Below are 26,891 nucleotides of genomic sequence, written 5' to 3'. Positions count from 1 at the left end.
AGGGGGCAAACCATTGCGTTTTATATTGCAAGACTTGAAGAGAGGAATCGTGAAAAACTCGGGAATTATTTAACTCTGTGGGGAGCGCCTGTAATACACACAATGGGTGCCTGAGGGTTGCACTCTGAACGGCCTCTCACCATGGAGGCTCCTCCATGGTCTACATGCTACCACACTGTACCAACCCTAACAAGCGGTCCTTGGTGCTAACGTACTCCAGGATTAACTGGAGAATGTAGATAAACCATAGAGCAATAGAACCGAACATCTTGCTGGACATGGTAGCAATCAATAGAGACATACACTGTAAAACAAAATATATATATATCCGTGAAATTTACGGTACTTTACCTGGCACCCTAGCTGCCAGGTAAAGTGCCATACATTGTACAGTGGAAGTTTCGTAAGTTATGCCGTAAAGGGGTAGTTTGCAAAACTTTTACCGTAAAATTTACGGCACTTTACCTGGAGCTAAAGACCGTAAATTTCACCGTTTCTTTTTTTTTTACATTGTACATCGCATGACATTTTGTATGGTTATATTGTGTATGCTTTGCAGTAATTTGAACTTGTTTCAAATTTTCCAAAATCGAAACTTAGATATAGATAGATCATAGGCTTCATAATATTAACAAAAATGTAATCCCGCCCGACTTAATGACAATACAGCTTGAAGCTAAACATCATGGCCTTCGCACCTTAGGCAAAACATCATTTACACAAATTAATTGAACAAAGAACAAAATCTCACAGACCATATATTTACTTGGTGTTATTTTTGTTTAAACATGTGCACAACGACTTTGTAATTGTGACTTTTACACTGCTGTAATGTCATAATATATAATTTATATTTATTTACAGAGAGAGGCCTGATCACATAGAATAACGTGTATACATATTACATTTTAAAATGGCATGCTTTGTATGGTTTTACGTAATTCTCTATTATATAAACCCTAGACGTGTCCTGTGGACAGTTTTAAAAAGTTCGTTTACATGTCAACTAACAAAGAAATATTAACATAATGTATTGTGTTTTTGTACTCAAGTATCTTAACGAATAACGTGTGTTTATGTTTCGTATTATTTTGTTTTGAAGTAATAAGATCTAACTGATGAGTTCAGACAAGATCATTGTAAACAGCTCAAACTTCACAACAAATAAGTTTCTGGGTAAACAAAGGCGTGAGGAATCTTTTGTTCCTGAGTAAGTCCATACCCGCTTAGTAATTAATCTATCAAAAAAGCGAATTCGGAAAAGAGGGTTCTTGTGTTGTTTTAACTCAACGTTTGACTTTACTGACTATTACGTCATTGTTACACATTGAAGACTCTCGGAAACAGATACGCAAAATGCTGCGGATGCGGATTGGGTTTTTGTTTGTAGAGACAAACCAATATTTGAATGACCATATATTCAGGAAATGAATTCAAATACAGCAGATCTTTAACAAAAACTCCATTAAGTACATTGTAATGTTTGCATAAACACACTATTTTTGGCCTGTAGCTGCTTTGCAGATAAACTGGTGCACGAATACAAACATGTATTACATTTAACTCTGTTTACAAATAATTTGCGTAGATAATATCATCGGTGGATACATTTAGAATCAAATATTGTACACAAGGACTTTTAACATAAAATTGTCATTTCCCCCAATCCTTTCTCCTCTGAATTTAATGAAGCATTATCCCAACCCGTAACCACTTACAAGAATGGCTCAACATTATTTCTTCACAAGTCGAATCATACATCAAATGAATAAATGACACTAGAAGCAAACGATGGGTTGTAATATAGCCTATTTTTTGTTTTGGTATTTGGTTTACTTCCCAAAGGCGAGTGAGTGGTAACTTCCCCCCCCCCCCCCAATATAAAAAAACACAAAAAAACATCGAATAATTGTTTACTGCACTTTTGTTGAAGAAAAATTGCAAATGAACACCAAATCAACCCACTGTTTAAAAAAAAAAATGGATAATGGTGTACTTAACAAGCAGTTGAAGAAGTTCAATAGTTGCGTTGCAGCAGTCCACGACGCTTTAACCAAACATTGTGTGAAATGTAAGATTTATACCTTCCTTGGGTCGATTTCACAAAGATAGAACTAACTTAGGACTAGTCCTAGAAGTTATTAAAAACTTAAGGCTAGTCCTAAGTTGTGACGAGTAACTCACCCTAACTCGAGATAAGATTATAACTTAAAAACTTTTTTTGAAATCCAATCAGGTTCGTTATGAGACCGATCTTCCCCATTTCCTGATTTGTTCCGGACCAATAGCTCCAAAACCAACGATCGATCTTGACATACAGGTTTACACTGTTATGTTTTACTTGAGAGAAAATATTCTACCGTCTTTAAGAAACAAAGTTCTCTTAAATTTTAAGACAAACATTTTGCCTGGTTGAAGAAAGTTTCCCCTTTCAATTATGAAACCAATATTGTCAAGGCCGACGTTATTATCATATTTGTATTTATTTATTAAGTTTATGCCGTAAATGATACCTTTGTTCTCAGACTGAGGTGTTGTGGCTTGGTGGATGAACTAAGTTTCAAAAGCAATAGTTTATCATTGCACTACATGAAGTTCCATACTTTTTACTTTGGTGTTACAGACAAAACAAATATCTGGAAAAAACATACTTAAACAAGAAAACGATATGGAAGTTGGAGAAACTCTTGTAGATGTAAAAGCGTCCGAGACTTACAGTGTAGAAACTACGATTATAAGTGAATCTTTTGCGTACCCCCCCCCCCCCCCCCACAATGCATGCACCAAAAATACAACCTAATAGTTTGACATCAACGAGGATACATTAACTGTTTTGCAGTAGATCGGTGGGAGATCGGTGGGATTAGCACGGGGCTTGGAATCAATCAGTACCCGGTGACAATCGGTCATTGTAGACAGGCACCCGGACTACGGTATCAAGGTGCTCTTGAGCTTTCAGCCTTAGCGCTGCTATGCTTGAGTTTCTTATATTGCCTGTCTCCAAGAGTCCCACAGCACCTCCATGGCGCACGAGGCTACCCGGGGGACTTAATAAGGAGAAGCTAGACGAGGTCGGCGGTAACAACGGGAATGTGATGGGTCCCAAGCCGCAGAGGGCCCCACGAGCTCCACCGACTGATCCCGGTGGAGGTAATTGTCCATGGGCTGCCAGAAGTCCGGGGAGAGAGTGTAGCGTGGCGGATGCGTTGGACATGGGTGGTGTGAGCCAAGGATCGATGGGTAGCTTCGTGCCGTTCAGCCCGCTGCTGTTCCGATGGAGAGAAGAAATTGCCTGTTCTTGCATCTTCATGGCGCTGGATTCCATCTTTTCCTGGCGTCGCCATTTTGCTCTCCTGTTCTGAAACCAAACCTGGAGAAAAGGAGAAAAAATTAAAAACATTAACGAAAACAATCTGACGTGGTTGTCAAGTTGTTCAGTTTAGAAATAAAGTCTCAAGGGAAAGTTAATTTCTATGACCGCAATGCTTATCTAATTAGCAATGGAACAAATTGAAACGAATCTTTACCGAAGACAATAAATTATAATTTATTTCATTTCTTTTCTGTATTACAAACAACTGTTCACCGTAAAACCAACATTTCAAAATGATAACAAATCTGGTCGTAACAAAACATTAACAAACAAAAATGGTTGGTTATAATTGTGTAAAACTCTGGAAAAAGCATTGAACATAAATCAAACTCAATTGGTCCATGTTCTTGATCAATGACTGTATCGTCGATGGAACTATTTATCAAACTTAAGTTTGCCGTAACGAATTCAGGGTGTTCATCATTGTTATATCAACAAACATTGAGAATTAATATACCGGTAGTCTAACTGTGTAGCTTCGAGTAACTGTTTGCTCTAGGGTAATGTTGGCTTTGAGTAACTGTTTGCTTTGAGTAACTGTTGGCTTTGAGTAACCCTTGGCTTTGAGTAACTGTTGGTTTTGAGTAACTATTGGATTTGAGTTACTGTTGACTTTGAGCAACTGTTGATTTTGAGTTACTGTTTGCTTTGAGTAACTGGTGGTTTTGAGTAACCCTTGGCTTTGAGTAACTGTTGGTTTTGAGTAACTATTGGCTTTGAGTTACTGTTGACTTTGAGCAACTGTTGATTTTGAATAACTGTTTGCTTTGAGTAACTGGTGGTTTTGAGTAACTGTTGGCTTAGAGTAACTGTTGACTTTGAGTAACCGTTGGCTTCGAGTAACTGTTGGCTTTGAGTAACTGTTGGCTTTGAGTAACTGTTGGCTTAGAGTAACTGTTGGCTTTGAGTAACTTTTGATTTTGAATAACTGTTTGCTTTGAGTAAATGTTGGTTTTTAGTAACTGTTGGCTTTGAGTAATTGTTGGCTTTGAGTAACTGTTGGCTTTGAGTAATTGTTGGCTTTGAGTAACTGTTGGCTTTGAGTAATTGTTGGCTTTGAGTAACTGCTGGCTTTGAGTAACCGTAGGCTTTGAGTAACTGCTAGCTTTGAGTAACCGTAGGCTTTGAGTAACTGTTGGCTTTGAATAACTGCTGGCTTTGAGTAACCGTAGGCTTTGAGTTACTGCTGGCTTTGAGTAACCGTAGGCTTTGAGTAATTGTTGGCTTTGAGTAACTGTTGGCTTTGAGTAACTGTTGGCTTTGAGTAACTGTTGGCTTTGAGTAACTGTTGGTTTTGCGTTATTGTTGGCTTCGGGACAAATACAAAGGACGAATATTCTTTTACAATTTTTTTTATCGCCGTGAAAGATTTGATTATATTATGTGAGGCTTCCATTCGATAATATTAATTATTCATAATTGCATCAAAGCGTTATTAGAAACTTTAAAAGGATAAACTGTCTTTGGTTAAAGCTGAGTCAAAAGCTATGATCCCCAAATAATTATTAACTTGCCTGAGTAGATCTGCGTCTACCTGGCGCCAGTGACGATAAAGTCCATTCATTCCGACTTAATTTTCTTATGTCACCAAGATATAAATTAATGGTTTTATTGAACCTATACAGGTACTTCATTTCGAAAATGCTTAAATAATTTCATATGTAATGCATGTGTTCTTACTCCTACTATTCAACAACAAAATACATAAGAGACGATCCTGTTCCTTAAAAGATATGTAACTTTGCAAAACCGCTGACTTGCTTGTGTCCAATTAAACGAAATTGATTTTTCTGAACATGTGCTTAGTATCTGACCTGGAAACGCAAATGGAATATTTCGTAGTGGCATGATTGCAGTGCAACAATCACAAGGCTGAGAAAATAGTCTGTTCACTTATGATTGGGTAACATTTGTATAACTGTAATCACAGCAAACAGGTATAGGTCAACATTTTACTGTTGGCGTGAATATTGAGCCAAACGCTCATTGGCACAATCAAGCCAAGACACGTGAGCACGGAGGGACATTACCCACAATACATCATGAATGGCAGAAATGGACCCTTCCCGTGAAATATGCTAATCACATTCACGCATGCGTACAGACCCTGTACGCATAGAGTTGTGCACACGCGCAATCGCGTCTGCGCCACGCACCCATTAGCCTTGTACAAAACAGCGCGATGTTCCCTCATTTTGCCAACCAAAATGTTAGTGCGCAGGCGCTATGTGCAATTTATATATTTCATGGGAGGGGTCTTTTAGATAATGTGAAATAATACGTCATTGATGAGCATTCATTCCAGAAAGAGGAATTAACTTGACTTACAACCGATAGCAATAAACTATTGAACGATTGGTTTAATGTGTGATTTGAAAGGAATCTGAGTGTATTGAGGGAACACTGACATTCTCACTTCGCTTTACTGTACAAAATCAATGGAAAGTTGCTAATAAACTAAGGAGAAGTTTTTCATTTACCAGATCGACAAACATTAGTTCGTGGGGGAGGGTGGGGGGGGGGATGAGGAGTTCACCCAACGAAGATACATTTCTCTGATTCAAATCCTAGCCACACGATGTGACAATAGAAAGTCATAGTAAGTAGCATAGAGAAGTCTAAATCCATCTTTTGAATGGGAGTGAAACATGATTAATGAAATCAGACAGCATAAATATATTTAAGCATCTGCCGATTCAACTATGTTCTTCCTCCATGGTTAAAGACACTGGACACTATTGGTAATTGTCAAAGACCAGTCTTCTCACTTGGTGCATAAAATAACAAACCTGTGAAAATTTGAGCTAAATTGGGCGTCGAAGTTTCGAGATAATAATAAAAGAAAAAACACAATTGTCACACGAAGTTGTGTGCGTTAGATGGTTGATTTCGAGACCTCCAATTCTAAATCTGAGGTCTCGAAATCAAATTCGTGGAAAATTATTTCTTTCTCGAAAACTATGTCACTTCAGAGGGAGCCGTTTCTCACAATGTTTTATACCATCAACCTCTCCCCATTACTCATTACCAAGTAAGGTTTTATGCTAATAATTATTTTGAGTAACTACCAATAGTGTTCACTGCCTTTAAACTACTCAAACACCGTTACTATAAATATTGGCGATGGAAGATTTTAGTAACTAACCTGCTGTTGTCGTTTGTTTTGTTGTTGTTGTTGTTGGTGGTGGTGGTGGTGTAGTTATTGTTGATGATGTTGCTTCTGACGCTCTTTTTGTTGGTGTTGGTGCTGTTGTTGGTGGTGTTGTAATTGTTGTTGTTGGTGTGGTTTTTGGTGTTGTCGGTGGTGTTTTTGTTGTTCTTATTGCTGTTATTGTTGTTGTTTTTGTTCTTGTTGTTTTGTTGTTGTTGTTGATGTTGTTGCTGCTGTTTACTCTATGGTTTAATATTGTTGGTGTTTTTGCGTCATTGTCGCCGTCGTCATTGTTGTTATTGTTGTTTTTGGTTGTGGTGTTTTGTTGTACGTGTTGTTGATGCTGCTGCTGCTGAAAATGATGATGATGACAGTGTTGTCATTTCCTTTGTAGCTGTCGCTGTTGCTGTTGCAATTGTAGCTTTTACTTCTTCAGACTGCATCATCTTACGCCGACTTAATGACATATATTAACTAGAGCAAAATTTCTAGTCACCCGCTAGGTAAAATAACCGGCAGATAAGCTTTTCTGATGACTCTACATTGACGAAGGCTACTGAGTAGATTAATTTTTCGCGTTACAGCGATAATTGTTTGAATTGTAGTAGATCATAAATACTATATCAAGCCTGAATGGTAAATTCGACAAAAGTTTTATTATCGAAATCAGGGTTGCTCACTGCTTTTGCTTTAGGACATTATCTAATATATTTCCCTAATTCCCCGTCACACACGTGCCTATCCTTACTGACCCCTCTTCCGTACTATTTGTAGTATTCTATCTTCGGAAAGAATTTTATTTTTAGTGTGTAATCTTCTCACACGTGTGCCTTTGCCTTTACGAAGGCCATGTTACACATGGCAATTTATATATAGGCAGCTAGTTTCAAACAATCTGCACGAGAAAAACCCATTTACGTTTTCAGTTTGCTTAATATTGTCTTGAGCGATTGTTGCCAGTTAGAAGCATGTCTCCTGCTGCTGAAGTGTTCATTGTGCATGCAGTGTGAAACGGCCTTAACTCACTCAGGAAAAAAAATGATGAAAAACTGAAATGAGGATGACATGTCTTCTTGGAGATTGCCTGACTGGTTGCATGTAAGTTACCTTGTCGTGTAATAAACATGTATAAAACCTTCAACGTCAACAATGTTGTTCTGCTCATACGGGAAGCTTGTGTCTATTTATAATCATCCTCTCCGAGGTAACCAATATAATTGGTCTTACTTGTAATTAAAATGTGTATAGTTTCAAGAAATCGGTCAAGATTCTTTTGTAAAAAAAGGATTATGTCTCATTTGGAATAACAAAAGAAATCAGTTAGTGGAGCAAATGATGTTGACGGAATGAAGACATATGAGCATGATTACAGGAAAGGACAGAGTGATGGTTATTAGGGAAGTATGAAGCACATTTTCCCCGGAAACAACGTGTATAGTTGTTTGCTTCAGCATCATTTTTGGCAACTTCGGGTTTTTGTTTTTCATTTAATCTATTTTGAAATATGTATAATAGCTTAAGAGGGTTTGGGGAGGGCACATGTTTTGTATAACAGGTGTTTTCCACTTTTGCCTTCCCTGGATGACCTCTGCTCAAAATAAACCAAAAAGAATATTCACTTAAACAAAAGGTACTACATGATGTTTTATATGAAGGGTAAGGTTGTCAATTTGACGCTTTATAAGTACTGTTATATGCCTAGTATTTTTATTGATATAAGTTCTGGTTGGTGTCCAACCAACTCACCATGCAGATCATATTTGCCCAATTTTTATCAGGTCTGTTGGTCGCGTTTTAAGTGAGCATCGAACACCGGACTATATCAGTGATTCAGTGGTATCTCAATGGGCCGCAGTAATTCGCGGTGTCTTTGTTGCAGACGAAAATATAATCGTTGGAAGATCGCTGGCCCAATGGTATCTTAACGTTGTAATATAATTCAGGCTTCAACAAAATATTTAAAAATAAATAGCCTGGTGCTTATACAATGTTTTTTCTTTTTCGTTCAAGAAGAAGAAGAGGCAAACTTACAAAAACAAAGAAATCATACACATGGAGGGTTTATAGGGCGTTTGTTATATCATGTTGTCTTTAGATTCGCTCAATAGCTGAAAAATCTCGTTGTAAACTAAAATCATCGACAATTAGACACTAATTTTATAACTGCTATTTATTAGCATATTAAATCAACAGAGAAACCATTATTTAACATTATGGTATCTATTGAAAGATTCTTGAATTTATCTCGACTCAAAATATAACCATGTTTCACTGATACTGTGCATTTTAGTAACACAATACATCAAAGGGTTTTGATACCATTTGTGACCCTACTCACTGTGAATGACGAAATACGTAACAATTTACCTGTAGTAGTTTCAGCATTATAGTCGGTAAGTATTTGAAAAAAGGTGAAAATCACAGAGCGATGTTTTCAGGAGAGTCGTTTCCAGTACAGGTTGTACATGCTAAAATAATTGTCGTCTCATTTTGAGAAACGAGTAGAAAAACTATAAAATAATAATTGTCGTCCCCCGAGGCAAAAATTATATTCGTGGCATTGTTCTACTCGTTTCCAGTAAGTAATATTTTAAGGGAAGCCTTCTACCATCACGATCTTTCAAGCGTGTAAGTTTAATGTACATCTGTGGACATTGCGTTTTGTATCGTACAAAATGTACCCAAACCCTTTAAACAAATCTAACTATAATATTTAGTGCTTATGCCCATGGGATATTTATAATCAGTATAATTTATATAAATCCTGTGTGCTAAGCAAACATAAGATACTAGAGAATGGGTGTCACTACTCAAGCCATAAGAGGGCAACGTACAAGCGATTTCGCTCTTCTGTAAAACTAGCCCACGGAGATAAAAAACATCGTCACTGTACGAGAAAATGTCTCATCAATTACCGTAAATTAAACTGATCACTGTGCCTGGCCAAGGCGATATATAGTTTCCACCCCAGAGTATACCAGTGTGGCTCGGTTGGAAGTTTCACTCCTTGCCCCCAGTTGAATCCAAGCTCTTACAAACCAACAAGATGGAAGCAACAATTCCTTGTCATCTTCTAGAGATGACCGGGGACGACTTGCTGATTGTGGTACAGACCCTATACGATGTGATGTACCCGCGGGGGTCCGTCGCGGGCTTGCCATGTGACACGCCATTACATTGAGAGCACCAACCCAATGCCAACGGCAAGAAAAAAAACCATCCTCGCCATATCCCTTAATTAGAAGTGGGAATCGCTTCGCGGCGCAGCCCAATTCGTCTATTCTTTTCAAGTTAGTGTATCGACTTCTCCAGGCAAAGGGTATTTCTCACGTAGTCTCCCCCTATTGCATTCAAGAAAATGATTTGGACTCCACGGCAATACACCCGTTGTGATTGGCTGTGTATACGACTTGGACTAGTCCCAATTACTTTGGTGCACAACGGTGTTTTGTTATGTTAAGAATGCACTTCAGGGAAACTAATTCTTGCTAATTAAAACACAGAAGCACTAGGGATGTTTCTGGCTCCTTCTTCTCAATTTCTGCCTTCGATCCGAATGTATTTTTTTTACCAAGCACTAGATTGACTTGTATGTATAAATCTTTTGCGTATATCGCCTCGGGTGAAAAACGTTATTCTCAATTTCAACGATGGATTTTGAGCGTTCCAATTGGGAATCCACGGGTCTTTTTAACACAGGTCAGGGACGGTTCAAACACACGGTAAGGCACACCTGTAAAATACTATATGTACAACATCAACAAAATGAGGTTTAGAAAAAAATCAAATTTTACGGTTTATTGACCGAGAGTGTCCTCATTTTTCACTCCCTGAAAACAAAAGTAGTTTGTGTTTTTCCCCCGAGTGGTTGAATGGTCATTCAGTTTATGGCACTGGGATCTTTGCTGATATCAATACCTTGAAGTGCCAACAACAATTACTGCACGATATGGAGTTTTGGTATAAAACTAATATGAGTAAACTATAAAAAAACAGTCCAACATGGGTGGTTACCCTTAAAATAAAAATGTCTAAAAGAGGACAAAATCATGTTACAATTGACCTTCATAATATACCAGTCTTCCTGCTTCTCAGTAAAACCAGATACATGCCAATTTATCAAGCGATTACTTGCAGTTTTTGAGGTGTGTGTACCTAAAACAAAGGTTTGTGGTGTCATACTTAACTTTACAGTGATGCAACTATCTCAATAAACAAATTTAGTCTCAACCAAATGCCACCAACTCTAGTCAAAATTACCATTCAACTGTGACTGTTCCTCGCCGATGAGATGGGGATGGCATGGTCAGATGCCATTCTGATGAGCGTTTGTTATAAATTTATAGAAATGTTGCGAAATGTTGCACCATGCCAAAGGTCAGATCAGAAACAAAGTAACCTATTGAGTACGTAATATCGCCAAAGTGAGGTCAAAGTAAATAAATAATATTATTAACCACGTGTCTGAATTAATATCTACGTGTAATATCTGGTTAGTACACACCTGAAAGTTTTCCTTGTCGAGAAAACATGTGAAGATTCTGTTATATAAAACACAATGATGAGCGTTTGTACACAAACATATGGGATTTTTTTTTTTTTTTTTTTGACATATGATTTTTTGCAATAACAAAAGATGCTCAACCCTGCAAGCTGGGCATGCATTGGAATTGCATACTAGACACCTTGAAGAACGTACTTCTGCAAAAAAAATCTTAGTTGTACTCAATGTCACGCATTACCTAAATTTTGTGGTTTGGCTCCTGGACTTTAAAACAGAGCTGAGAACGGTATTGCTGAATGGTATGTTATAAAAAAAACGCTTTTTTCCCAACTGCAACATGAAAAATACGTTTCTTTAACAAACGTCACAACGTGACATTTCAGATCAACATTTTAATTCTGCGAATCCACCAGTTGAACACACTGTCGTCACGTGGAATTTTGGACAACTTTGAAGTTACTTTATGCGGAATTAACCTTTTTATGTGGAATAACTGTATGTAGCCTTTTTTATGATATTGGGCAAAACAAATAAAGTCAGATTTGTATTTGCATCAGTAATGCTCACGTAACCCATACGAGTGGTGTCAAACCCGAATTCATCGTCAGTGTATGCAACACAGAAACGACCGGCTCTACAAAAATGGGTATTAAGGGACAAAATAAGTAAATTGAGTTAATACACAGCTAAATTGGTGTTATTATAAGCTTTATTTTGGTGTAGGTTTGAACCCTGTGGCATTGTGCGTTCTGGAGATATACTGATATTTGCTTATTCATATTTTACAATTTAATGAAAGTGCCTTCAGAGATACAGCTCCTTAAACCTAGCAAAATTTAAGGGAAGTTACCTAAAATTTATACAAAACCTTTGTTTTTTTCAACACCAAAAATAAACAATGATATTTCTGTGAATAAAAGATGCAAAAATTTATGCAATAGAAGCCAATCAACCAAGAAAGACAAAATAATGTTTTGAAAATATTTTCAGGATCTCAACATTAAACGCCTCTGTAAATGTAATTAGCATATCGTCCCTTAATACCCTTTTTTGCAGAGCGGGTCACCATACAGAGACGGACTCAATCAACTGAGCATCATTAATATTATGTAACCTCCCCCCCCCCATTACTAATTAATTAAATCGAAGATTCGAACGTTATTACTATGATTGGTTAATTAGGCTAGATAAGATCCAAATGACCACTTTCATAAGAGGAGCTCTGCACTATCTTGTCCATTTGCCACACGACACCTGCAACGTATAAAATCCTTGAGTAGTTTGTTGCAGTACTATACAGATACAGACTCGTCTTATACTTCTGTTAATACGCTCCCGGGAATGGTTTTTATTTTGTTCACTGGCGTAGGGCTTCACTGTCAAAGATATTTGTTTTCTTCTACCAAAGATTGTAGAATCCTAAGCATAATTTAAAAAAAATGGAACCGGTGTTGCCAAACACTGATTGGACTTCAAGACTGAGAGACTTTCTTACCATTTAATTTAATTTAGCATTTAATGTCAGTTGTTATAACCCCCTCGAAAATATTTTGCCTTTTCATTTGCCTTTTCAGCGCGCCACATGATATGTCATAGTTTTACTAGAACCGGCGGCCGTGTGCTAGAGCATCGTTTGCCGTGTGATAGTGCATCGTTTGCCGTGTGATAGTCCGACGACTATCACACGGCGTGCAGTACCTAGACGTCTTTTTTAACCACCTCGAACCCAATCAGTTGTGCATCTGTGTATCTGAAATGCGCGTACGAACGTTACGTGTACGAGGTTGATGAATAGTCTGTAGGGGTGTTATCAAACAAACATTTACTACTTTTACTCGTGCTGCGGTAAAAACTCCGACTCCCTCAGTGATCCCGGACCGTTCCACGTTCCCTCGGCTGCGTCCCGGGAAAATAGAACGCTCCGGGGATCACATGATGGGGAGTCGTTGTTTTAACCGTAGCACTCGAATCGGTCAATAAGCTATTGAGACGCTTGTTATCACACCCAAAACCTCAAAAATTGCTTGCCTCTGATCCTCGCTAGATCTCTACATGATGGGGCTAAATGGCAAAATCCCTTAGCTTCCTAACAACTATTACACTGTCTTCAAGTCCATTGTAAAGTTTTACTAGGTTAAACAATTTGCCAAACTGGTTTTCACATGTTTATTACCCCATCATCCCAAGAGTCTAAGGGCCATGTCACTGGTTTATTAGAAAATTGAATAGATATCCCCCCCAACCACCATCTGAAAATCAACTCCATCGATAAGTTTGTTGAAAACATCTCTCCCCCCTATTTTCTCATTACGCCTCCTTCAAACTAAACAATCAAATTACCCTACTCCACTGCACTAAAGGGCCGGATCGCAATTTGTGTTTTTACACTCGGAAATTATTGCCACTGCTGTAGTGCCTTTTCAATGGGGATTTTTGTTCTTCTATAAGTCTATTCAAAAAAGGAGTTCTTGAAAAGAAAATCAGGAACATTTTTGAGGATGGCCATTCTAAACAGCAGGGGAAACATTGCCGCCGGGTCACATATCCGAGAGGTTTTGTTCTGCAAACTGCCAATTCCTGTCTTGAGTAGGAGCCTACGTTGAAAAGCTTTTTGAAATGATCCTCCAATGGGGGGGGGGGGTGCTTAAAGACACTGGACACTATTGGTAATTTTCAAAGACCAGTCTTCTCACTTGATGTATCTCAACATATGCGTAAAATAACAAACCTGTGAAAATTTGAGCTCAATCAGTCGTCGAGTTTGCGAGATAATAATGAAAGAAAAAACACCCTTGTCACACAAAGGTATGTGCTTTCTGATGCTTGATTTCGAGACCTCAAATTCTAAACTTGACGTCTCGAAATCAAGTTCGTCTAAAATTACTTCTTTCGCGAAAACTGCTTCACTTCATAGGGAGCTGTTTCTCACAATGTTTTATACCATCAACCTCTTCCCATTACTCGTAATTAAGAAAGGTTTTATGAAGATAATTATTTTTAGTAATTACCAATAGTGTCCACTGCCTTTAACGGCGTTACTAATAACGTAGTCTCGTCTCAAGACAGGAGCTGGCAGTGTTACAGTACAAAAAACACTCGCTGTACCCCCAGGGTATGATTGAACACTCACCTGAACTCTGACCTCTGGTAGGTTTACTTTGAGTGCTAGTTCCTCACGGCTGTACACGTCTGGGTAATGAGACTTCTCAAACGCCCTCTCTAACTCATGGAGCTGATAGGTAGTAAACGTTGTTCGGTTACGGCGATGTTTCTTCTTGCTATCCCCTCCTTCCTCCCCACCGCTGCTCGGTGAGTCAGGCCCACCTTCAGCTAGGATCACATCGTCGTCTCCCACCGGTGATCCTCGGCTTCTCATACCGACATCGAGGTGTGAGTCGCCCGGTATCGATGATTGGGGGACTTCGGTTGGCCTGACTGAACTCGCAATGCCTGTGTTAAGATGTTGATCAAATAAATAGTGTATTCATTCAATTCAATTCAATTCAAGTAAAAAGATGTATTCATCCTTATCATGCTTACATGAGTTGGCCAGCTCCATATAAAATACAATTACAATTGGGGCTAGGAATTGACAATATGCAATTAAAGATTTTATGACGAACGACATTAAGCAGAAGTGTGGAATTGGTTGAAACCACAGTAGTACACTTGTTTGAGCGTAAAATATAAACAAAATTGCAACAATTCGTCTCAGAATGGCACATGTACTTCTGTAACGGCTGTTAGCAGCTTTTTGTGCAAAATCATTTGAGTAAATATTTGGTATTTATGTTCGAGGGTCGATTTGGCTTGACACATAGATTGAAACAACAAAAATCTACAAGGAGTTAAAAATCAAACAAATCAGACGTAATCTACAAAAACTCAAGTCAATCAAATCAGACGTATTCTTTAAAGAGCTCAAATCAATAAGATTAGACGTAATGTTCAAAGAGCTCAAATCCGTAGAGCTAAAAACATCTAAATCATGGACATGACAATAGGTATTTCATCTATTTTTCTATTATACCTAACAAAGAGCTAAAAATCAAACAATCATAGATTAAACCTCTGAAAGCTCTTGATTATTACGTTGATGCGAATACTAATATCTTCAGACATCACTAGCAAAAAGACAATGCCATTTTATTGTCTTTATCGCTTATATTCTCGTTTTGCGATAATGCCGTTGTTCTTAAGAGTCAATCTTAAGAGGGTCGTGTACTTTATAGGGGTACTTGAAACACTTGAGATCATACATTGAGTGGTATTGAAGAAGTCAATGCGCTGTTGAACATTCGGTGTATGATATGTGTGCTCGAGACAAAGTACATCATTTGTGTTTCTATACAGTTTATTCCTTTCAGTGAAGAAACTTAGTTTTTACCATCGTTTTACAATGCTGAGAAACACTGCATGTATGCTGTCGCAGTTGAGAGCAAAACATTTGAACACCTTCAAAAAGGCAGTAGACACGTTTGGTATTATCAAAGCACTTGGTGTATCTCAACATTACGTATAAATAAGAACTCTTTTTATTTTTTGGCACAGTTGCTTTTTGAAGTTGCAATAAAATAAAGAAAGAAAAAACTCCCTTGTTACAAATTGTGTGGATGCTTTCAGATGCATGAAAAAGGCTTCCGGCCTGAAGTCTTTTTTGAGACTCAAACATTTCAGTGAGACATTACCTCTTTCTCAAAAAGCTACGTCACCCCAGAGGGAGTCCTTTGCTCGTTACCATGTAATTTTTATGCTAATCTTTATTTTTAGTTATTATCAAACGTGACCAGTGCCCTTAAAGTCATAGAGTTGCCTTTCTTTCTGTTTTCATTCTGACACTGTTGTTTAATTTTGTTGGTTAACGTGGCTTATAGAAACAAATAGTTACATATTTCGATTGCTGCTAATATCGAAATCGCAACCTAATTTTACCTTTCCCACGGAACAGCCCAAGCAAGCTTTTAGTTTGATTTTTTTAATAAGCCTACCGACACCATCAAAATAACTTAAGAACGGGTTTCCTTGATGTATTTTGCCATGGATGTCTGATGAAAGGCATGAATTCATTATCAGCTGTTTAAAAAAGAATTGCGATAAGATTTCGACCTGTACAACCGTACAACTTTAGAATACTTTTTGAATAGCAGGAAATCTAGCTTCCTTTTGAAAGCATGATATCATCCGCATAGATCCACACCAATGCTCACTGATCTCCTTACAATGTCCTTTAAAAAGAATGATGAAAACTAGCGATAACTATTCAAAAGATACAATCGGCATCCCATGTCTTTGCGGATGTTCATCTTTTTGACTACCGTCGCTTTTAAGATTCAATCAAAACCAGAGACCAAGTATTTGCTATGAAACCGCAGTTTTTGCTTCTTTAAAGCCATTGGACACTTTCGGAACAGAAACAAAATAAAAGTTCAAATAACTTACAGGGTTTACAGAAGGTAATGGTAAAAGACTTCTCTTAAAATATTATTCCATTAAATGCTTTACTTTTTGAGAAAACATTAAAACAATTATCAATTCTCGATATCGAGAATTACGGATTTATTTTAAACACATGTTATGACACGGCGAAACGTGCGGAAACAAGGGTGCCATGGGTTTTCCCGTTATTTTTTGGTGCAATCGCCGTAAACGCTTATGTAAAATTAAAATAATACGTATAAAACTTTCAATAGTTCATTGTCACTTTCATCGACTGGTTTGTCGTTGATGGGTGGTGGTGACAGGGTGCGAGATACGATGAACAGTAAGGGGCAGTAAATCCAGATAACAAGTACAAAAGGAGGTTGAGCAGCACGTAGAATAAACTTGGAAAACACAAAATCGCACCTCATGACGGGCAGGTACGATAACAAATACCACTTCAATGACGACCCGTCAAAACCTTTCAGCGCGTTGTTGTGAACCACGGAGTGGGTTCTTTCGACGCTAATCACGGGGGCGGGCAGCTCGAGCACTCGCTTTGTCCCCGGCTCGGATGTGAGTCGCACCACTGCATTCAGGCCTTACTTTGCATTGTGTGTGTATGCGTTAAAAAACTACTGAGTTATGCCATGGCTGTACGCACAGACAGATCATGGACAGACCAACCTGAAGTAAAAATCAACATACGTCAGTTTTTGCGATCAAAACTAAACAAAGTCTACCAACAACAAGAGTGCAATTATTAAGGAAGAATATAAGATAATGGATAGGGCTCCTAACACTCATAAACAAGGAATGAATATTCATCAATTAGCCTAATTTAGTATCGAGCAGCTAGCCATCTTGAGAAAATGTGCAATCAAGTTTTAGTCTTCAATCAAATTGGTAGCACATTGCGGAGAGTGGTTTCTACAACCCATTCAAAGTTTTTTTTTTTTTTTCGAAGAAACCGGTTCGCCAAAGTATTTCTTGAAACAAGTTGACAACAACAATTTGCAAACATAGGATGTCTATAGGATGTCTATTACATAAAAACCATGTTTGGTCATCAAATGGTTTCATTTATAAAAATGTCATTTCTAGAATACGTGATCGAGATGTCAACAAGATGCCACAATTACTGATAATTTGAAAAAACAATCAGAAATTTGTTTTGTGCAATTAAGTTCCGATATTGTTTAATTACAAAACAGCCTTTCCAAAGAAAATCAAATCGCTATACATCCTTTCATGTTACTGTTGAATACCTTTCATGTTTAAAGGGAAGGTACACGTTTGGTAATTGTCAAAGACCAGTCTTCTAACTTGGTGTATCCCAACATAAACATAAATAACAAGCCTGTGAAAGTTTGAGCTAAATGTGTAACCGAAGTTGCAAGAAAACGATGAAAGAAAAACAAACCTTGTTGGACGAATTTGTGTGCTTTCAGATAGGAATAAAATACTTCTGGCTAGAAGTCTTTTAATCATAAATAGCGAGAAATTACCTTGTCTCGAAATCTATGCTACTTCGATGCTCGTTACCAAGTCAGTTTTTAAGTTAATATTTGTTTTTAGTAATTACCAAACGTGTATCTTCCCTTTAACGTAGATGTTTTGTCCGTCCTTGCAATTATAGCAACTTGAACGATTCGAAACAATACGAAATTGATGTCAATATGTGTGTTGTGTGATGCACGTAAACGAACCCAGTACACATTTCGTTAAGAGAAGGGGTTTGCCCCGGTGCAGTGTCTAATGGTTGGCCGCAGGTTGCGCCACAGCAAACCGTAACATGGTTTTATGGCAATAAAAGGGTCTGAAAGTATTGTTAACCGCAGCTCTGCATACCTTGAAGACAAAACTAATGAGCGATTTGAGAAGCCCTCGGTGTGATACAGAGCTTATTATCCATAATTCCTATTGTTATGATCTGTCAGTTGTGCTAAATTCGGAGGTTAATTTCCAATATTTCTCATTACGTGCAAGCCACTTCTACGAAGATGCGGTCTTGGATTTTTGTTTCGTTTTACTGATTGATCAATACTGTGAAATAAACCTTTTCTCTCACACAGCGGACTTTCGCTTAAATCAGTTTGACAGCCTTCTGTGTTCTTTTACTTCAAACAAAATTCTTCATAAACCTAAATCAGTATCAAAGAAATGGTTAAACTGCTATAAAAAGAATTACATAAACACAACATGAACAATTTAACAAATTAGAACAAGTCGATACGCAGCACCAGACAAATCTTACGACTCCTTAAAGCCATTATACACTTTCGGAACAGAAAAAAAGGGTTCACAGATTTACAAATAACTTACAGGGTTTAAAGAAGGTATTCATGGTAAAAGACTTCTCTTAAAATATTATTCCATGAAATGCTTTACTTTTTGAGAAAACATTGAAACAATTATCAATTCTCGACAACGAGAATTACGGACTTATAGTAAACACATGCCATGACACGGCGAAACGTGCGGAAAACAAGGGTGGGTTTTCCCGTTATTTTCTCCCGACTCCGATGACCGATTGAGCCTAAATTTTCACAGGTTTGTTATTTTTTATATAAGTTATGATACACGAAGTGTGGGCCTTTGGACAATACTGTTTACCGAAAGTGTCCAATGGATTTAATAGACATGCGGTGAAAGTATTGGACCGACAAAAAGTAGAAGTTGAGGTCAACACATTTAAACACAATCATGGTAAAAGATTCTTCAAAGTAAAATGGAATTATGGTCTCATAAAATGAAGTACGTTTAATTAATTAACTCAAAAACTAACATTATTACCTAGTTTTTGCATGGTATGGCAAGCAAGTACCTTAGTTTATGGATGGTAATGGTTGATGAAACATAATTTAAAAATTGTTTTCAGAAATACGTCACGAAATTAACCATATTACGGACATAGAAGGTGGTCGGTGACTTCTAAAAATGATGTGTTGTTGTTGTTGCTGCTGCTGCTGTTGTTGTTTTTGTACGTGCTCTTGATTCATGCTTTTACAATCAGAACTTTAAGAAACTCAGATCAAACGCTAGTTTCTTTAAAGTAATAGCAACAACGAATGATACAAATAGCGATTTGTATTCTTACACATGCTGGAAACTGGTCGTCTCGATGTAAGAGAACAGCTATACATCATTATTAATACTGCATGTAACGTCGTACTAACAGGTAGCTTGACCTGTCTTGTCTCATCAAACACACATAACTTACAACTATATATATTGTTATTCGACAGGTATTGCCACATTACATTTGTGATTCAGTTTGGATAATTGTGATCATATTGGAGTTCAACTATTTAATTCGTTTCTAATTATAAACTCATTTCCGGCATATTCCATCCAGATAAGCATTTTGTTGTTTTTATTTGCCCTCAGTCTTTAGTTTTTTTCCCCACTAATTTAACGATAAAATACTATGTATAATATTATCATTACGCTGGATTCGAATAAGTATTTGTATTTAAGCGCTCTCTCCTCCTTAACTCGCGCAATGTGGAAATCTATTCATTGATGAGTTTGAGCAACCCTCTTACATTTATTTTAATAAAAAAGAAACCACGGCCTTATTGTAATCATTTGTAATTGGTAAAATTTAGATCGTTTTCTGATGATGTATTGGGTGCAACTTTAAAAGAATTTAACAAAATATTAACACTATCGCATTTTTGTAACTCCAGATTTCTACTTAAAAAAACAATAATAGAATCATAAGAGACAATCAGCTGATGTCAAAAGAAAACCCACAATAGGCCTAATGTAATTCAAAGAGAAAATTGTACAGATTATCTCATTGATATAAATATTGTTTGATTTGTATGGAAAATTGTGCTTTCTGAGTTCATGAACGAGACTTTAGTTATTGTATACTAACCCTCTGTATGCGGTTTGCAGCCTTCTTCGGAGAAATCACTTTCTTGACCGGTACTCTCGAGGTGATTCTCCGGGGGCGACATGCACGGTGAGACGGTAGGGGATGTGGAGCTGAGACGGTGGTGTCGGTTCATGTTAACCATTGGGTTTGGGGTCTGTTTCTCCTCGGATGTCCCTCCTCGCTGTATCCCGAGGATAGCATCAATAGAGTGGTTGGGTCTCTGACGAGACGGAGAGTTGATGAGAAGTTGAAGAGGTTGCTGATGCAAAGCTGGGAAGTGGAAGTCATCCATGGGGTGTGGGTTACGATGCATCTGCTGCTCCATCAAGTCTCTCAATTGTGGTGCTAAAGTAACATGCTCCATATATCCAGCTGATTCGGAAACACACAAAGCTAACCCAGAAAGCATCTATGTGTAACCAACAGTCAATGTTTTCTTACGAATTGTAGGTATATGGGCCTTTTATGCGCCAAAGTACCTTTCTCTTTTGCAGTTGTGAGCACACTTGAATAACCTTAACTCAACAACTGTTCATCTTTATTACGCATTGTATGACAGTCATTGCAATAGGATATGTCATTTCAATAGTCAAGTTCTTCTCTAGCTGGATTTACCAGGTGAGGAAAAGGCAGATGGCAAAAATACAATCGAGTAAATTCAGCAAATTTCGATCATAACTTGATTAAATGCTTTGTACAACTGGTCGCTTAATCAAAAACTGCTTAAGATCCCTGGTCAAGTCCTATCAAGTGCTTGACAAGACGGTAAATGTTCCTCCTCGTGTACGGAAGAAGGAGTTGATCCGCTTTTTGAGTATGCCAGACCAGGCCTTCAGCTAAGCAGTATAAGTCACTACATGTACACAGCTAAATGCTGATGGGGGAGATGCACCAATGGTTTCATCAGTCCCTACAACACAAAACATGAAGAATTGTCGTCGGGCAATGCTCTCTGCATTATTCAAAACAGGGGCGGAGCTTAACTGTGGACTAGTGATGATTGACAGCCAATTAGAGGCCAATTAGATCAGATGGAGAGATGGTCCCACTTATTAGTCGAGCCGTGAGCCCGCCCGGTCCATGGATTCATTATGCTTTTTGTTGTAGAATCGACAAGTAAAACTTCAAACAGGATGGTTTATGACAGACCAAGCAAACAGATAATGGTTATTTTTTCTGTGTACGCCTTATAACAAAATCAACACTCATCTGTCGCTAAGTAAATTAGAGTATTAATTGTTCGTGTTTCACACAATATCGCTACACTATTCACAAACCTCTCTTTTAAAATAAGATTTAAAACGCTCAGATTTGTTGAGGTTCAAGTGGTTCTTTTAAAACACAACAAAATGGTATCATAAAAACATGTCTCTCTCACTCATGTCAAAAGAAACACTAAAAGGTAGATAAACTCAATTATAACAAAATCATTCGTTCTGCCAATTGTAGTGCTATGCTGCTCCACGTACGGGCAGATACGTTTGGGAATCACTCTTATAATTAATGTCAATTACAACTTATTTGGTTAGCAGCTTTCGATTGTATAAAGCATTTTGGGAATTGTTTCACTTCAAAGTAATGTGATTATGGAAAAAGATTTCGGTATTTCTTTCCTCAAAACTTGAATATGAGAAGCGTTTTTATTCTCAGTTGTGTATTCCAATTACGGATTGTTCTTCATGTGTCTAGGATTTAGGATAATGACATATCTCAAAAGCGCTACTACCTTTTGAAATGAAATGTTCACTGGTTAGTTTTAATCATAGAGCTTAATAGCTCTATGGTTTTAATTCATATATCTTAATTTATAAGGGATCAAGGCAGTGGACACTATTGGTAATTACTCAAAATAATTACTAGCATATAAAACCTTAGTTAGTAACGAGTAATAGGGAGAGGTTGGTAGTATAAAACATAGTGCGAAATGGCTACCTCTGAAGTAACGTAGTTTTCGAGAGAGAAGTAATTTTCCACGAATTTGAGTTTGAGACCTCAGATTTAGAATTTGAGGTTTAGAAATTTAGCTTCTGAAAGCATACACCTTTTTGTGACAAGGGTGTTTTTCTTCCATTATTATCTCGCAACTTCGACGACCGATTTTCACAGGTTTGTTATTTTATGCATATGCTGTGATACACCAAGTGAGAAGACTTGTCTTAGACAATTACCAATAGCGTCCAATGTCTTTAAAATAATGGTTAAGTTCCAAAAACCGATGGTTGTAAGTTACTTTTAACTATGGTCCATTTGTTCTACCGTATATTGAATTTTGTTTTTACAATACACTGGTTGTCGCGGTCAGAACTTGTTTCAAAATATTGTTAATAAACAAACACAATAATGTTTAATAAGTTAATTTGCCTGTCCATTCTACAGGGAAACCAAACATTATCCAATTATTATATTGCGGTATTTTGATTTGTTGCTTCTCCGAATGTTGTGAGGTTAGGAAACGTGTATGCTAATCAACTTTATAAAATTAGTCCATTTGGGTTTTTAAAATTATAATTAACTTAATTGTAGTTCTTTTTATATTTTGTTAAAGTACTATCAAATCATTGATTTATAAATTTCTGTAATAACTAGTAATTTAAATTAATTTGCTCCATGTTTAAATAAGGGAATCAATGTGTGGTGAAGAGGTTTTCAACTAGTGGTTTAATCCCAACGAGGCCTGGTTCTTGATAATTTTACCGAGACGAAGTCGAGGTAAATTATCAAGAACCAGGCCTCGGCGGGTTTAAACCACTACTTGAAAACCGATTCAACACACTTTGATTCCCATTCATAAATACCTTTTCGGTCAAAAAACATCAACACTTTTGGTCAAAAAGTAAAATAAATGCAAAAATTAGAATTGTTCAATGATTTCTTTCAACACAACACCCCTCCCTATGAATGAAGAAACTGTCTTATAAGCACAGGTGCAAGCTCGCGTGTCACGCCCATGTTTCAACACTTTTTACTGGTCATCAACAAAGGTTTATACACACCCACGTGACGCACTCTCCACCAATAGGAATAGCGAAACTGTCTGAGGTATTTATGAATACTCCTTTATTTGTTGCATTGACTAGTTTATCACCAAGAAAGCCTCTTTACTTTGGCTTATGCTTTACTCTTCGTCTTAATAATCTTCTGCTGTTTTGATGCAGTTTCAAGCAGTACAAAGGTACAGTTGCCCAATTTCGCTACCGGAGCCTTGCAGAGAATTGTTTTTTTTAGTTCCATCTTTGTTGCGTGTGTTTTTGAGGGTTTGTTGGGATTTTCCTCCCACTTCTTCAACCCTAACATTTGTCGTCAACTTCCTCAAATGGTTTATTTTTTTCTTAGGCCTACGTCACAGTGCAAGGCACTTTTGAAAATTTGTGGGTTGATTACCGGAAAGATATAATAAATGTAAACCATTTTCATCCACACCGGTATTGATTTGTTTAGTGTGTTTGAGTCCGTTCCATTCACGCATCTAGCTGTTCTGCCGTCTCCAGTCCACTTTGTAACGATGTTTACTTATACGTTCCATTCTGCTATAATGACATAAGTTTCGTAAGCGCAGATCAGCTATCCCATCAAAATGCGGGAGTAATTTCGAGGAAATTTTCTCCCGTAATACTATTTCAGGGCTATTCATCTTAAACCGTACTTAAAATTTGAATGAGGTTATTGAAAAGAAAAATGGCTGAGATTGAATTTGCAACCAATTTTCCTTTCACCTCTACAAACTGTGAAATGAGAAATGATAAAATTGCCATTAGGCACACTATGTAGCACTGTGCGTCAAACCCCCTAGCCCTATAGTTGGATGCAAATGAAATCGTTTCTCGGCATGATCTCCGTGGTTACTGCAACCTTCATTTCTCGGATAGTAATTTCAATTTCAGAAACCAATGAAATCATGGTGATTGAAAATCTAATAATGACTACGCCAAATTATATCATCGTTTTCCATGTGGCTGTTTTATGGTGCCGTTCAACGCTTACACGACGACCGTTCTGTGATACGATAACGGACGTGTTGATGGCAAATAATAAAATAAAATAAATATCGCCTCTTTACCTACATATTAAAACAAAGCCATACGCCATAAATAACCGCTTACGAACAACCAAAGCAACCTACAAATAACCTTTACAAATGTTTAACAACTAAACAAAATAATAACAACAACAACAACGACAACTTAGTAGCTGGGGAAGTAGAAGGGCTTTCAAGAAAGACAAACTAAAATAACTAGCTATTACGTGATTTAGACTGAGTAAAAAATAATGAAAAATCACAAAAGAACTTAAACAATAAGCTTCATGTTAATATCAAATTCATTCGATCAGTACTGCATTGATTGAACGTAAGCTTTGATTTATCTAAACATAATGATAGTATAAGCATATATTGTATTTTTTTTTTTTTCACCATTGTTAACATTATTATTCAACACACACTCATTTTGAAGGAATGTCCTCATGAAATTGTTCGAAACAATTTGAACGAATTTTAATTGGATAGTTTTATATTTATAACACTGAATCCAGAATGTCGAGTATGCCATTTATTACTGATAATTATACGTACAATCGTGTGGGGGGGGGAAATGTCCGTAAAAAAAAGTTTCCGTTTAAAAAAGCAGCCTAAACCACTTCTTGAGAAAATTTTCTTTAATATTTTCAAAACATACGGGCTGTATAACCATTACAAAATATTCTATCCAAAACACGATAACTCGTTCATGTTATTTGTTTGATGGTTTCGGTTTGTTGCGGGTTTCTTTTAACGCAAACAATACCTTACCTTCTCAACAAACAAACATACATATTGCTCACAAAAACAAACAAAAATTAAAACAACGCCCCCTTCTTTAGCCACGCTAGATCCGCCCCTTAAATGATGTTGATTTCCTTGCTTTACCGGGGATACCTAATGAGTAATTGTCTTGAATTTAGTCAAGATCTCTTTGAACACCTAGTGAGAAGTCAAACAATCCCTCGTGCTTAATGAGCTGGTAATGATGTTATTGACAAGAAGACATGGTCATTAATTGAATCACTGGAGTAATACTACTTAATGAATTGTGTTTATTAATAAGTCGCCATTTGTGTTGAGGTGGGCTTAAGCCAAGGCTCATGAGGGTCGGAATCCCATATGGCATGTAGTTATCATGCGTCCATAATTTGTGTTGTACTTTACGTAAACATAAATAATTGACGTTTTACTGAAAAGGGAAAGGGCTATTTTTGCACTGATATTGGAGTACTAAGATTGTCGTTGCCTAACAAAGTACATTTTATCATTGCGAACCATGCACAACAATGATGCGACCTGTTTGTTTTTATACATTAATGTAGATCGAGCATCAAGTCAAATATATTTAGATAGGCAGAAATAAATTCAGATTGAAAACCTCTTCCATCAAATATTTCAAACTTCCCGTAAACGTAATCTATTTGTGGGTGACGTCATTTTCAAATTGTGAAACTTCAGAACAAGGAACTTTAAGTATAACTTGAACACAGCGTTGTAAAATAATATACAAATATTGACTGCTTCGAGTGCTATGGTTAAAACTATGACTCCCGAGGTGATCCCCGGAGCGTTCTATTTTCCCGAGGCGAAGCCGAGGGAAAATAGAACGCTCCGGGGATCACCGAGGGAGTCATAGTTTTTAACCATTGCACGAGTAAAAGCAGTCAATATTTGTTTTATAACACCCCAAACATTTCTAAATACTGTACTAGTATTATTAAGTTACAGACCTGAATGCTACAATCCACGGACGACGCGAATACAGATTGCAAACACTTTTACTTACTGTGTTGCATGTAGTGTCGTGCAATCCGAAATGGTTACAGACTATTAATTTATCATCCTCGTACACGCAACGGACGTCTGGGTACTGCACGCCGTGTGCTAGTCTGTCGGACTAGCGCACGGCGCCGTGTGCTAGTCTTCGGACTAGCGCATGGCAAACCGACGCACTATCACACGGCCGTCGTCTAGCAAAACTAAGACATGTCATGTGACGCGCTCTAAACCAATGAGCAGGCAGAATACTTGCAAGGGGTGTTATAATGTTAAATATTTTACACATATTGACTGTCGATGAGGTAACTAGTGTACGTCTCTTCTCCCGAGGGACTTTGAGTGACCAGAATATGCCCCTGGGGGGAATAGACGTGCACTAGTTACGGAATTATGCTAGTCAATATGTGTTTTATAACACAGCTCGGTCTTAAATGTGAAATAAGAACAGAAATCTGGAAAAGAAAGGAAGTTTTGAGTTGCTGTATACGGTTCAATTCAAGAGAGGACACTCTAACCGGGCACTATTTTCAAAGACTAGTGCCCGCTCGGGAACTAGTTTCCGCAAAACACGCGCACGATCACTAGACTATTAAGTTCATCCCACGTAATGTGTTTCAGCCAAACAGAATACAGAAAAAGCAAGAGGTCTGTTATAAACAAAAATCGGCACGTTAAACCGGAGGTCGTTGGTTCAAATCCCGCTCTAGTAAATTTTTCTTTGTTCAACCCAAAATCATTTTAAAATGTACCCAGTCAGTTTCC

At 37.4% G+C, this 26,891-nt stretch overlaps 1 protein-coding gene across 1 annotated transcript; it reads right to left on the bottom strand.

The window, feature by feature from the left end:
- Positions 1-2,772: 2,772 nt before the first annotated feature.
- On the bottom strand, positions 2,773-21,176 carry LOC139941737 (uncharacterized). The gene is made up of 3 exons (XM_071938354.1): positions 20,333-21,176; positions 14,159-14,478; positions 2,773-3,370 (listed from the first exon to the last, which is right to left on the bottom strand). The coding sequence occupies exons 1-3, from the start codon at positions 20,739-20,741 to the stop codon at positions 2,882-2,884; spliced, it is 1,218 nt and encodes a 405-aa protein (XP_071794455.1). The 5' UTR covers positions 20,742-21,176; the 3' UTR covers positions 2,773-2,881.
- Positions 21,177-26,891: the final 5,715 nt, after the last annotated feature.

This window comes from Asterias amurensis, chromosome 9 (genome assembly GCF_032118995.1).
Source record: "Asterias amurensis chromosome 9, ASM3211899v1".
NCBI lineage: Eukaryota > Metazoa > Echinodermata > Asteroidea > Forcipulatida > Asteriidae > Asterias > Asterias amurensis.
Note: the sequence above shows the minus strand (reverse complement) of the source record. Positions and strands in the feature narration are given on the sequence as shown.

What these genes read in the sequence shown, in the direction of transcription:
- LOC139941737 (XM_071938354.1), bottom strand. Translation starts at nt 20,741, where the DNA reads ATGCTTTCTGGGTTAGCTTTGTGTGTTTCCGAATCAGCTGGATATATG. An exon ending in CTGCAAACCGCATACAGAGG is followed by an intron (nt 14,479 to 20,332) that starts GTTAGTATACAA and finishes ATCTTAACACAG; the next exon opens with GCATTGCGAGTTCAGTCAGG. An exon ending in TACCAGAGGTCAGAGTTCAG is followed by an intron (nt 3,371 to 14,158) that starts GTGAGTGTTCAA and finishes CCTTTTCTCCAG; the next exon opens with GTTTGGTTTCAGAACAGGAG.